Genomic DNA, 13341 nt, shown 5'->3' with positions numbered 1-13341 from the left:
GAGTGAGTACTCTCTGCCTGCATGTCTGATCTCGTCTTGGCACTGTCAAAACACACCAAGCCTTGCAGTCTGTGTCTGTTATTGGTTAATGTCTGGATACTTTAAAGAAGATTTTGCGGTTTTATAATGACGGCAACAAGCCCTCTCCTGGCAGCTTGTGTTGTTCTGTATGTATTGGCAAACAGAAGTTATAAGCAGGACCTTCTACAGTAACATGGAGAAAAGCTAGTTAGCAAAAATACCTTTGTTGTCACTTGAGTGCCAGTCAAAGCGTACACACACACAGGACCCTGTGTCTGACTCAATTTCATCAGTGCCACTTCTTTTTGTGAGATTGCAAAGGGACATTGTTGGCAGCAAGTGTCAATCGCAAGGCACCGTGTTTCGCTTGAAAAAGGCTTTGTGCACCCATTTCCATTGTTCTGCTTGCTTGTGGCATACAATCGTTACTGACAGTAGGAAGGTTTGTGACGTCCAGCATGCCTGAAAGCATGAAAGAGCCACATCTCCTATTGCATTACTTGAACCCATTCCTTGTTTATGTCCTCTGATTGGTCTCTCCCTCTGTCTTTCTCTCCTCTCTCTCTGCAGCTAGGGTTGTGTAAGCCCCTCCTCTAAATCCCTGGCAGGAACTGTAAGGTTTTGTGTTTGTGTTGTGCATGTGTGTTTTGAGCAGCACCACATCTTCCAAGACCTGCATGTCAATATCAAGACAATGTCATGACTGATACATTTCTGTACTTCTGTACTGTAATGTACTTTAATTATACAAAATAATAAAATAGTATATTTTAAATGGAATGGGTTCTAAGTGGAATGGGTTCTAATGGGTATGATATTTTGTGGGGATCAAATTAACCAATGTCCTCAGTCCCTTCATCTTTACTGCATGAAGAGCCTTAGGGTAGCCTTCTGTCTAGAGAAGACAACAGTTCTCATGCCATCTTAATAAACCTAGATGCCATAGTTGTTAATAAATGTACAGTATTCCATGGTGCATGTCCACTGAAGGCGTCATCTATTTTACCAGATTTGTGTAATAGTTAATGTATAGTATTGGTAAAATTGAATAAAAGTCATCTGCAAATAGTACAAATGTTAAATGAGCTCAGAAACACCTATCATCTTTTCCTAAGGAAATACTTTTTGAATGGGTTGTGTAAAAATTACCAGACTTGTTTTGCTTTGCACTGTGATGTGCAACATGTTTGAAGCAGATGTGTTATCTGGGGAGGCGGAGGCGTTTACCCTCTCAGAAGCAGGTAGTCCCTTCAATGGCATTGTATAACTGTACTGTAATTTCAGTGCCAACGATTGTATTTCGTATCACTACATGTGGTATCAGGTAAATAAAGCGATTATACATTATACTTGTGTTGGGTTTTTTTTCTAGCTGAGATGTGCGTAATATTATTTGCTAACAACGGGATGTCAACTATATTTAGAATGTCACCAATTTGAAAGCGAATCATTTATTTGAGAATTGGGTTAATGTTAGTGTGCGAGTGGCGACTATTGACAAATCAAGTTCACAGAAAAACAGGACAGACCTGTATACTCCATGATTCTATTTTACATTTTCATATACAATGCACTATTTATAAACATTTGCACTGACAAAACATTTGCATTGACAAGGTTTAGTAACATCTAGAGCTTGAGTCAAATAAAATGACCCCATGATTGACACAATCACAAAGAAAAAGGCCTTGTCATCTGATGATTAAAAAGAGAAATTCTCACCAGATTCACACCACCAACCTTATAAGTATGTAAACAAATAACATATGCAGATGTGAGAGAAATATGCAGATGTGAGAGAAATATGCAAATGTGAGAGGGGAAAAGGAACACTTCACAGAAAAAGCAGGGTACATACAGTACATAAGACACTCTCAGATCTGCTGTTAGCCTTATAGAAAACAGTAATGGCAAACTCACATGCTTTGTCCCGTTTGTCTAATGTTGTTTCTTTGCCATATCTCCTTTACCTTAGGACTGCTGATGAGTAGCGAATTTGATTCAACTTGTAACCAATATAAGTTCTTCACAAAAGGAGACGTGGAATAAAATGCTTTATAAGGCTATGAGAGAGTGCATGACCGCTCCAAACCAAACGTATGCTAGCAGAGCAGTGAGACACTCCCTTCCCAGTAATGTTAAACTGCTACAGAGGCAGAGGGAAACGTGACTGCACAAACCCACCTGTGATGTGACCTGACCATCAGATCATCAACGATATGGTACAAGCTTCTATGGTATACGAGAGTATGGCCATGGTGATAACTATATAACCCTGGGTGTTATGATACCATATTCCACTAGAAAGCCAGAATGCTCAAGTGCGCCCCCCTGCCACCCTCATGTCTCTGAACAGTGGGCCTGGGTCACTGCATGCCGAACCACTGCTCCTGGTCTGCCCACTGGGCTGCCTCGCTGTCGCTGCCCTCCAGGTCTCCATCCTCACCACTGCCTTCCATGTCATCTCCATCCAGCTCCACCGTGGCGTCTGTAGGACTCTCCTCTTTCTCCATCTTCTGCATGCCTTCCATGGACTTCTGGTCATTTGGATCTAGGCTATGGATAAAGACAGATGGTTGGTTTCACATGGTTGTATGGTTGTGCTAATTAATGCATACGAATGATTGGGTTTAGTTACTTAATTCATAACAATAATATTTACCTAAGTGCTATGCTGTACTGGTCCATTGCCTCTTGATAGTCGTTGACTGCCACAAGGAAATCTCCCAGCATTCTGTGCAGCACACAGTCACTCTGATTGGCCAAGGCGTTTCGGAGGAGAGCAATTCCCTCCTCATACTTTTGTTCCCGACCTAAGGATGATGAATATATTTTAAAAATCTGGTCAGTCGTACTTATGGTCTGAATTAAAATCTACAACAGGATACCGTTTCTACAACTTTAGTTGCACATACTCAACAGTTCAGCTTTTTTCACCACAGCCTTGGTGTAGTCTGGCCTCTGGGCTAGTGCTTTGTCCAACAGGGTTTTGGCCTTCTCCTGGGTAACAGGGTCTTCGAGGCAGACTGTGGCCAGGATGGTCAGGGTCTGGGCATTCGCTCCCAGGGTCTTATAGATGTTATTGGCCATCCCCATCGCCTCTCGGATCCCATTAGAAGCCAGGTAGCAGTCAATCAGACCTGGTGGGAAATGACAATTAGTCTTAACATTCTCACGGGGGCTCGGGAGGTAAAGTGGCCGGCTGGGGATCGCAAGGTCCCGGTTTTGATCCCAGCTCTGAAGTTCCGAAGTGTCCTTGAGTAAGACACTGAATCCCAAAATCGCTCACATGCAGTAAGGGTGCAGTACTTAGCACTATTGCCTCACAGCAAGAAGGTCTTCGGGTCTTTCTGTGCAGTTTCAGGCTTGTGATTGGCAAAGAACAAAAAAGCAGGAAAATATACGTAGTACGAGTATGTAGCCAGCTAGGGGGGTCTGGGGGTCTGCCCCCCAGCAAAACATTTTGGCCGTAGAAGCCCAAATTTGGTGGCCTCTGGCACATTAAAATGCCACTATTTCATCATACCAACATACCATCATGCAATATCAATATTTGCACTAGTATACTTTATAGGGATGTAACGGTATATTTCATATGATGATTACAGTGACCAAAATTACCAGTTATATCATCAGTATTATCACGGTATTAAAATATGATGAAAATGTTCAAAAGGTACTGAAATCATTTCCTTATTGTCACTAACTCACTCACTCACACACACATTTATCTCCATTGATAGTTCCTCTTTTCTTTCAATACAAGGATGAAACTTAAAGGGCAATGCTCGTTTTTGACAACCTGGACCTTATTTACGACATATTATAAGAAGTTTTACTCACCGAGATCACTTTTGTGTAGTTCGGAGGCCTGTAGAAGAAATTTAAAATCCAGCGCGAGCCAGTATATCCATGTAATGACGGTGATCGGGGCACCGAGAATGCAGTTTCTCAAAATCCATTTTCGGCCGCTAAACGGTTGTTTTCATCAATCAGATTGGATGAATCGACAATTGAGATTCCTCAACGCGAGGCATTGTTGTGGTTTTCAAATACGGGGTCTTTAGCCTCTGTAATGTGATCTTTACACGCCTTTCCCCACTTGCTCCAGCACGCATGCGCACAGGCCAGCGCGCAGACTGGCTATTCTCCGGCTACACTCGCGGCTCACATTCTCTGCGCTACGATCGTTGTTGGTGCCGAGAATATTGTCGTCGTCATTCGTCAGCAACAATCCGATCGTAGCGCAGAGAATGTGAGCCGGAGAATAGCCAGTCTGCGCGCTGGCCTGTGCGCATGCGTGCTGGAGCAAGTGGGGAAAGGCGTGTAAAGATCATATTACAGAGGCTAAAGACCCCGTATTTGAAAACCACAACAATGCCTCGCGTTGAGGAATCTCAACTGTCGATTCATCCAATCTGATTGATGAAAACAACCGTTTAGCGGCCGAAAATAGATTTTGAGAAACTGCATTCTCGGTGCCCCGATCACCGTCATTACATGGATATACTGGCTCGCGCTGGATTTTAAATTTCTTCTACAGGCCTCCGAACTACACAAAAGTGATCTCGGTGAGTCAAACTTCTTATAATATGTCGTAAATAAGGTCCAGGTTGTCAAAAACGAGCATTGCCCTTTAACACTGTGCACGAGCTAAAAGTTAACTGTCCTCTAAAAAAGCGGAAAATCTCTGCAGCTCTGCCTTCCACCATAGGCTACTCGCAGAAGCAGTGCGCGCAACTGAGGTAACGAAGGCTAAGCACTAAGCAGCAGGTGCAGAATTGGGCATGATGAGCTTAAGCTGAACACAAACAAAGGCCTTCGTGCATGCAGATGAACAGATGCCCTTCAGTCCAGTCCCTGACCAAGACTTGGACTGAGCACTTGAGACTTGGTCGCCAGGCACCATGAACGATGGCTGCCCACTGCTCCTGGCTGCCCCTGGAGGACATCTTAAATGGGGTAAAAGCAGGTAACAATTTCCACAGGCGACCCCTGATTGCATGTGTGTTGTGTAATGTGACGACGCTCATGTGTAATTGTGTGTGAATTAAAGACCCCTCGAGGTCCCACATTATACATTATGAAATGAATTACATCTAATAAGTTCCAATTGATCTAGGTAGTTTGAAATCGCATGAGTCAAAGATATAGCAGGTATTGCATCACACTTGACAGGAGGACTTACCTTCGTAGCAGTCCAGGCGGCAGGGCGCCAGGCGCATTGCCTCTCTGAAATGGATGATGGCCTCCTGTACTCGCCCCATGTTCCTCAGTGCTGCCCCCTTCAGGAGGAGGGCCTGTACACTGTTGCTGTTCAGCTGGATTGCCTTGGCTCCCAGATAGAGAGCCCGGGAGTACCGCTTGCTGTAGAAGCTGTGACATCTGAGCAATCAAAAACAGATGGGTGAGATCACTTTTAATTCCATTGCTCTTGTATCTGTGTGATAAGGTGAAAATATGACTTTTGCATTTCGTCTGTTTCATTCAACCTCATTACAGTCACTGACTCTGATGACGACTCACCCGGAGATGACCCAGGGCTCTGCGTGCTGGTCTGAGATGTTGAAAAGTCTCCCACCCAGAACCTCGACATCCTCCAGGTGTCCCTCACGTGCCATTAGGTATCCATACACATCCATGCCTGACAAGTAAAGCCACAGCTCATTAAGACATTGGAACTGAACTCATCCCACACAGCAAAGTCACATTCTCTTAACTAACTAACACAACTAAGTCACATTCTCTTAACTAATTAACTAACTGTCTAGAGTAAGTGAACCAACTGTATATCCCAGTCATCATCAGTAAGACCTTCAATGGGAACAAGTGCCACCAGCAGTCACATCGCTAGATTTGTCTCATCGTTAATTTGACAGAGTATGCATTTAATCGTTGATGTGGGTTTTGCCAATGTCTTCCGACAAGTACCTTTGATCAGATAAGGGTCCAGCATCTGGGCCTGCTCAAACTTCAGAATGGAGTTCTTGGTGTCACCTGCCCTGAAGTAGACATCTGCCAGACTCACCAGCAGGTCCACATTGTCTCGCAGCAGAGACTTCTTCTCTAGTGAGCTGATAGAGAAACACAACATCCACCATGAAAATCCAGAATAATGCCTGATATCAGATCCATGTCTGACTCTGAACTGATACAGACGCAATGATCTGGCCCAACTGATCATGGCTGTTGGAGGCACTGGTCTGCTCACCAGATAGTGTTGATAGCTCTATGGTTATCCCCTGCATGTATGAAGGCATAGGCTTTTATCCACACAGAGAGCCAGTCAAGGTTGGGGAGGCTCTGGATGACATCCATAGTCATGGACGCCACCTCGGCTCCTTTCACGGATAGGGAGAGGAGACCTGGAGCAGACAGGTGTTAATAGGACTAAGCAATGCCTCTACAACTAGGGTAATGGGAAAAAAAATTGTTGGACAAAGGGATATCAATGTAATAAAGTGCATACCAATGATTGCGTCAAGAGCCAATGGGCACTGTCTAAGGACCTCTTTGTAGCTTGTGACAGCAGAGCGCTCCTGACCTGCCTTCCTGTACAGGTTGGCAAGCATCATGTTGATCTGAGGTAAAGGAAGAAAGTGTGTCATTCTTCTCCATCTTGGTCAAAACTGATTGATTCCCTTAATTAGAAGGTGATACATGGCACTGTAAGTTTGCACTCTCTCCGCCAGTACGGCCCACTCGATAGGACACATTAGGTGTTTAAGGGCGGTTCAGCGACCTACCTTCGGAGTTCTTTGTCTAGATGGAATCCCATCGAGCACTGCAATAGCATCTTTGTCTAGCTTCAAGATGGTGTAGCACTCTGCAATCTTATATTTCACTTCTATTTCTGAGGGCAAACTCTGTGATTAAGCATACAACACTTTGATTAGTACAATAGGCACTGTCTGCAGGCCCAATCAGCACGTCCTTAGAGGGGCATTTAGTTTGAGCTGAATGGGACTGATCTGGCATACCTGTGCCTGCATGGCTGATGCTGTTCCCCCAGTAGATGGACGGACTTTGGATGTTTTGCTGAGCACCTTTTTCTGCTGCAGTGCCATGCTATACTTGCAGGCAGCGTTACGATACTCCTTGTCATGGAAGATGGCATCTGCATGGTAGACCAACAGCTGGTACTTCTGGGACGGTGAGAACAGCTCTCTGTAGGAATATTTAGAAAGCATGTAATTCTGGAAGAACAAATCTAACTGGACAACGCTCAAAGAGAACTGAAATATGCATATACTTTCTACGGTTTACAAAGGAGTGCATGGCTAGATTATACATCTAAAACGTTAGCTAACGCTACCAACGTTACCTAGCTAGCTAACTTAATGTACCTACAGTAAGTTGAATGACGCAGATTACTTTTTCTAACAGCTAGCTAGCTAAGGCAGTTTGCTAGCTAGCTAAAGTAAATAAAAAAGACATAAAGGTTGCACAAAAGGTTGCAGTGACTTGCTAGGTTCTGCTATGCTAAGATGCATAAGTAGCAGCACAATAAGTTTATCTTGGTTAGTGCTAGCTAACATTAGCTAGCTTGCTATTAGCGGATACATACGGATTGTTATTGCTCATCGTCAGCAACAAACTACTCATTATCCGAACGTTGGAATGAAGTCCCGCGGAGGCCATATCCCGCACATGATCTATTACGTTCATTTCGATATATATTGATGTCTCGTTAAGATTAAGTTCACGATTGCCAGACAGCAGGTTCACTCGTTAACGTTACTCCAAAATAAGTCTGCGACTGCTAGTTAACGTTAGCTAGTTATCAAAAATGGCGCCTCAGCGTCGAGCAAGCTGGTCGTGCGCGTGTGTTATGATGATTGATTGAACGAGAAAAACGTGAAAAAACACACACAGAGAAAAACAAAAATGCGACTTGTGTATAATGTAGCTAGCTAATATAATATAGACAATGCATAAGAGCATTTTATCAGAAAATTATCGAGAAAGCTATAAATATTGCGCATGCGCACAGAGACACTGTCAATCACAGAGGGGGTTGCTAGCTAGTACAGCCAACTCGAGGGGAAGTGAATCCGATTTCATTTCTTCATTTTCTGGCTCAATTTGGAGGCACTGCGTTAATTTTTTGTTGAAGCCCACATACCATGACTGAACAATCAGCATTGCTTCTTCGAAAGCAATTGGCAGGTAAGTGTGCGAATTTGCTTGCTAGCTGTTAACTGTTTTTAGCAATACCACGCTAGCATAAGGTAAAGTTAGCTATCTAGCTAACGTTAGTGGAGCTGAAACAATCCACTGCAGAGCATCGTTCACTCAATATTTGCCCATCTTTTTTTTTTTTTTAGGTATACAGCGTCAACTTCAGAGGACTAGCTATTGAACTAGGGATAATTTAATAAGTAACATTATAATGATACGTTTCAGTTTGGCTGCATGTGTTCAGTCGGACAGATGGCTAGCTAGCGAGTGAGGTTCGCTTGTTTACTTTACAGGGTAATCTAGCTGGTTGTAGATAAACAAAGTGGCTTATCAAATTAGAAGTCTGATAAGATAAGACAAACTAGCGTCAACTGCGCAAAATGTAAATATGCTACGCTAGCTAGCTAGGTAGGTTGCTAGCTGACACTGATACGATAACTCTATTCTATTTTGGACGGGGCTTGCAGCATTAGGGAATCTAGCTTAGCTTACTAACAAACCAGCCAGCTGGATAGCTGCAGTCGCACATTGACAGCTAGAGCAGTCACACGGCTATCATTCAAATTGGCCATCTAAAATGTAATGGAGTAGTTTTAAGATAATGTGATAACTATGTACGTGAAGGCTAACTACTTCCTTTCACGGTATGTACATTCACAATCACAGGCCTGGTAGCTTGCTTTATTTCAAGCCAAGGGAACAAAGGAATAATCAGCCTTGTGTATCCATCTGTCAGTGGGGACTGTGGTGCTGACACAGACACAAATCATCTGCTAGCTTGCCAACTCAGTTTATGCGTACCTACACCATGAAGGAAACACTGCCGGCAGCAAAACGATCTGTTTTACTTGTTATGCAGCATTGTTATTCCTGGCAAGCAACTTAATTCAAGTGTATCAGATAAATTTTGAATTATTCATAATGAATAAGTCACCAATCCGTTTCACAAGCAAACACTACTTCTCTTTGCCATGAATACTTTATAATTGGATAAATAATGTAAACATACCATGGTTACTGTTAGTTGTCACCATGGCTACTATTCTCTATTATTTTGGATTAGTTAGTGCTAACAACAACCTTATGATGTTAACTTGTCTTTATATTTCAGAGCTCAACAAAAACCCAGTGGAGGGCTTTTCAGCTGGCCTGATTGATGATGAGGACATATATAAATGGGAGGTTGTCATCATAGGACCACAAGACACCCTTTTGTAAGTTTTCAGAATGTCTTTTGAACATGCATACATGGTTTATGGTCTTTATTGTCCAATATTTGTCCTTCCCTGCAGTGCCTGTTTTTTTTGCTCAATTTGTTGAAATGCTTTAAATTATTCTCTTTAATGTCCCCCATCTGATGAAATCGGACCACGGTCTCGTGGTCTTTCGGACTTACCCGCTACAATATGTTAACACAGCTTCCTTTGTAAAAAAATAAAATGAATAATAATAAAAAATTGTCTCATTGTCTAAGGAATTGTCTCTCCCACTGTATTCCCAGTAGCCTGGTGTTGATGTTAACAGATAGGAACGCTTGTAGAAGCTTACCCGCCCATCTGATCACAGTATCATTATCAACAGAAAGATGCAAATGAATCCTAACTTTTTACACTTGCTTTCACTGCTTCATTGACACAAAGGGGCGATTCATCATTGGCAGGGTACAACATATTTATTGAACATAAACAAGTTGTGTGTGTAGTTGTGAATGTTGATTGCTTTCTCTCTTTCCCCATTGCAGTGAAGGTGGATTTTTTAAAGCATACCTGACTTTTCCCTATGACTATCCATTACGACCTCCCAAGATGAAGTTCATCACTGAAATCTGGCACCCTAATGGTGAATGGTCTAAATATCCAGAGCATTAGTTAATATTGATTTGATCTGGCTTTGTGTAATTAATCCCATGTCTACTCCACAGTCGCAAAGAACGGCGACGTGTGCATCTCAATTCTGCACGAGCCAGGGGAGGACAAGTTTGGATACGAAAAGCCAGAGGAACGCTGGCTTCCCATTCACACAGTAGAGACTATTATGATTAGTGTGATCTCTATGCTGGCTGACCCAAACAGTGATTCCCCTGCCAACGTCGATGCTGCGGTGAGTTTTTTTGCCACCACAAACTCGCAATCATCCACCCAGTCCAGTCTTAAAGTTTAATGTAATGAAGTACCAAACTATTGTGAACTTCAATGATTACATGGTGACATTGCTTATGAATTGTGTGTCATTAATGTTCTGCTGCAATGTAGTATTTGGTTGATGTAACCTAATGTTGAGAATTGTAACGTATCTGGCCCTGGTCCCACAGAAAGAGTGGAGGGAGGACCCAAATGGTGAATTCAAGAGGAAGGTGGCTCGTTGTGTACGAAAAAGTCAGGAGATGGCATTTGACTAAAACTTAAGTTCCAGGGTAAGAAAGCATGAACTCAAAATGAAATAAATTATGTTGCTTATAAGAATGAAATTGACCATACACTCTCTCTTGTCCAGTGAAAAGAAATGGCTTCAGAAGGAAAATAGTCTGTTCAGCAAAAGGCTTTTGCACCCCTTCTTTTGCCAGTCCAGGGATCTGGTCGGCCCCATGGAAAAAGTGCATCTTCCTGGTTGTTGTTTATGCATAAGACGAGCCAATGTAAGAAACCTACCAGCGTATATTACCCACCATTTCCTATCTGGAATTGAGTTTAATTTTAATTTATTTTGAAATAAATTATGTAAGATATGTCACTACTGTAAATTAACTTGCTTTTTTATCTGCTGCTGAACAGTTTCTACTTTGTACCAGTTTTCTTATGCAATTAAATGGATGTTTGTTGTGCTTGAAGAGTGTAAAACACATACAAGCCTGTTGTCATTGAGGTTATCACTATAGTCCTCTCATCCTCACAATCACTTCCACATACATTTTGCTTGGAAAACCTTGTCAAATATTTTGTTTAACAGTGTCATTTTATCACTGCTGCCTTATGTTAATGCTACTCCCTTATGGAGATTCTGCCTCCCTGGTGAATTTGAGTGTGTTTAGCCCTTTCAACATAGATAATCAAGATTTCTATTACCTATCATGGCACAGCTATAGGTTGTGTTTTCTTTATGATGGACATTTCTTACACAACCAAAAAGTTGTACATTGTATGGGTCCCCTGTTGCAGTTGAACCCTTAGTAAGCTACCCTACATACACCTGGAAATCTGGATGGATTTGACAAGTGACCATGTGGCTGTAACCATCTGATTGGCTGGTTCAAATTGCTACCATGTTTCTTTCACTTGTCCAATCCCTTCAGATCAGCACAAGTGCATAATGGGTTGTAAGGCTTTGGGTTTGATTGGAGATCAGGCATTCAATTAAGCTGTGATTATTCAGTGACTAGATCGGGTTCTGAACTGACCTTACCTCAACTTTGATGGATTGCTAATTTGAAGATAACTGATGGCTGATTTATCTTTTGTGTTAGGCCTACATGTGTTTTTAGTTGGTGCTGACCCAGCATTAGGACTACTTTGAGGTTCTTCATGATGGAATGGTTGGAATTTAGTGTGTGTGTTTTACATATTGATTGTACATCTCAACGATATGCATTATTTATTGAGATGTAAAATTCACATCCACTCGGATTCAGATCTCTATAATGGTAATGATGGATATGATATAATGCCACCTACATGTCAGTCAGTGGTGCAGTCTCATGAGGACAGCATGCCATTCCTTGTCTGAAAAAGTTATTTGAGTCTCAAATGATGGCTCCCATATTTTTTTTTTTGCATTGATTTATAAGTAAAGAAGGCTCTTTGGTTGCCTATGATATGGGATTTTATGGAGTGATGGTAGGTGATAAGGAATTATCATTCAAAGGCATCTGATGTCAAGTTTTGTTCTCAAAGAATGATAATCGACAGACTTGTGCTGCATGTTGACTTTATTTTTAGATTTGTGCAATCAATGTTTGAAATTGGAAGGAGGAGGGGCAACTATACTATGTGCTTGATGAGACCACTTTGTTTAAATAGTGTTCATTATGGCCTTTTTGGCCACCATAAAGTTTATGCTGGATTTTCATTACATTGTCTTTTCCCTGGCTGATTTTTGAAGACTATCAAAAGACTAACCACTTATGGCACATGCAATCAGGTTCACGTTGTCTTGCCAGCTATGTGAAATGGATGTGACATATTGTTTTAAATGTATGGAATTCTGTAGGCTTTAAGGCATATTGCTGTTACGTTTTTACTCAAATTACTTTTTACTTTAATTTGTTAACCTACCATGACCTCCTCTGACCGGTGTTCACTGTATTTGCACATATCAGTGCATTTGAAATGTCATGAAGCAAGCAATATACTCAGAAAATCCCAATGGTGTTTTCCAGGTTATTCTATTATCGCTCACATTATCCCCAAAATGTGTTTATTTTATCACTTTATGTTTATGCAATGTATTTGACATGAGTTCAATAAATGTGTCTATCATGTGGATATTACGTTTGTTTCTGCTTTCAGAATGTAAAGTCATTGAAATCATATTACGACAGAAAAAAGTCAGCTATCTTGTTCTCTGACCTTTTGGTGGAGCTGTTGCAACCTCACGAGTCCCGTTCCTGTTGGTCGCGCGACAATTCTGCAGAGAAAAAAACTTTTGCAAGACGATTTTGTCATTTGCAAACAGAAAAATCATGAGAAAACAGGTTACATTTGTCGAGGAAATAAGAAGAGGAGAGAAGCTGATAAAACGCACCAGTGTCTTGACAACAAGGTAGGCTACTGTAGGATTTCTGAGATAAACTGGAATGTCTAGGCCAATTTGGTAGGCCTTTCTTAGGGAGACATGATGCATTGTCCATATTTTAATGGTTTCTTATTCTGTCAAGTCAGACAAAGTTTTATTTTTCTATTATTCACCATAGGTCTGCGGAGTCCAAATCATGCAAACATAAAATTGAAGGTATGGACAAGAATAAGCCTAGTAACGATTCACAGGGACATGGCCAACACACAGTATAGCCTAGTCGAGAATACTGTACTTGTATTTATAAGCTATTTAATGAAATAGCCTACTACTGGAATGGTGCAGGCATAGCCTAGCACTGGAATAGTAGGCTACAGTGTGCCGTCTCATTCTTGAAATACAATATCCTAC

The 13341-nt window shown here is 41.8% G+C and overlaps 2 protein-coding genes across 2 annotated transcripts; one reads left to right on the top strand and one right to left on the bottom strand.

Annotated features, from left to right (window-relative positions):
* Nucleotides 1-1469: 1469 nt before the first annotated feature.
* Nucleotides 1470-7787, bottom strand: anapc7 (anaphase promoting complex subunit 7). Its single transcript, XM_084457586.1, has 11 exons — nt 7589-7787; nt 7002-7188; nt 6768-6887; nt 6491-6602; nt 6233-6386; nt 5953-6095; nt 5548-5665; nt 5210-5406; nt 2937-3161; nt 2684-2834; nt 1470-2577 (listed from the first exon to the last, which is right to left on the bottom strand). The coding sequence occupies exons 1-11, from the start codon at nt 7687-7689 to the stop codon at nt 2388-2390; spliced, it is 1698 nt and encodes a 565-aa protein (XP_084313712.1). The 5' UTR covers nt 7690-7787; the 3' UTR covers nt 1470-2387.
* A 266-nt stretch (nt 7788-8053) lies between these two features.
* Nucleotides 8054-12641, top strand: LOC311324937 (ubiquitin-conjugating enzyme E2 G1-like). Its single transcript, XM_084457536.1, has 6 exons — nt 8054-8190; nt 9314-9416; nt 9944-10041; nt 10124-10302; nt 10514-10615; nt 10696-12641. Exons 1-5 carry the CDS (start codon nt 8148-8150, stop codon nt 10598-10600), a joined length of 510 nt encoding a protein of 169 aa, XP_084313662.1. The 5' UTR covers nt 8054-8147; the 3' UTR covers nt 10601-10615; nt 10696-12641.
* The last annotated feature ends 700 nt before the right edge of the window (nt 12642-13341 follow it).

Source organism: Borostomias antarcticus, assembly GCF_949987555.1.
Source record: "Borostomias antarcticus genome assembly, chromosome: 23".
In the NCBI taxonomy this organism is placed as follows: Eukaryota; Metazoa; Chordata; class Actinopteri; order Stomiiformes; family Stomiidae; genus Borostomias; species Borostomias antarcticus.
The sequence above is the reverse complement of the archived record's forward strand: the minus strand, read 5'-3'. Positions and strand labels throughout refer to the sequence as shown.

Bases quoted from the DNA above. Each gene is read 5' to 3' on its own strand.
- anapc7 (XM_084457586.1), bottom strand. From the start codon at position 7,689: ATGAACGTAATAGATCATGTGCGGGATATGGCCTCCGCGGGACTTCAT. The intron at 6,888-7,001 runs GTATGCCAGATC...GCTTAATCACAG, and splicing joins CATCAGCCATGCAGGCACAG to AGTTTGCCCTCAGAAATAGA. The intron at 5,666-5,952 runs GTACTTGTCGGA...TTTACTTGTCAG, and splicing joins GGACCCTTATCTGATCAAAG to GCATGGATGTGTATGGATAC.
- LOC311324937 (XM_084457536.1), top strand. From the start codon at position 8,148: ATGACTGAACAATCAGCATTGCTTCTTCGAAAGCAATTGGCAG. The intron at 8,191-9,313 runs GTAAGTGTGCGA...TTTATATTTCAG, and splicing joins TCTTCGAAAGCAATTGGCAG to AGCTCAACAAAAACCCAGTG. The intron at 10,303-10,513 runs GTGAGTTTTTTT...CTGGTCCCACAG, and splicing joins CTGCCAACGTCGATGCTGCG to AAAGAGTGGAGGGAGGACCC.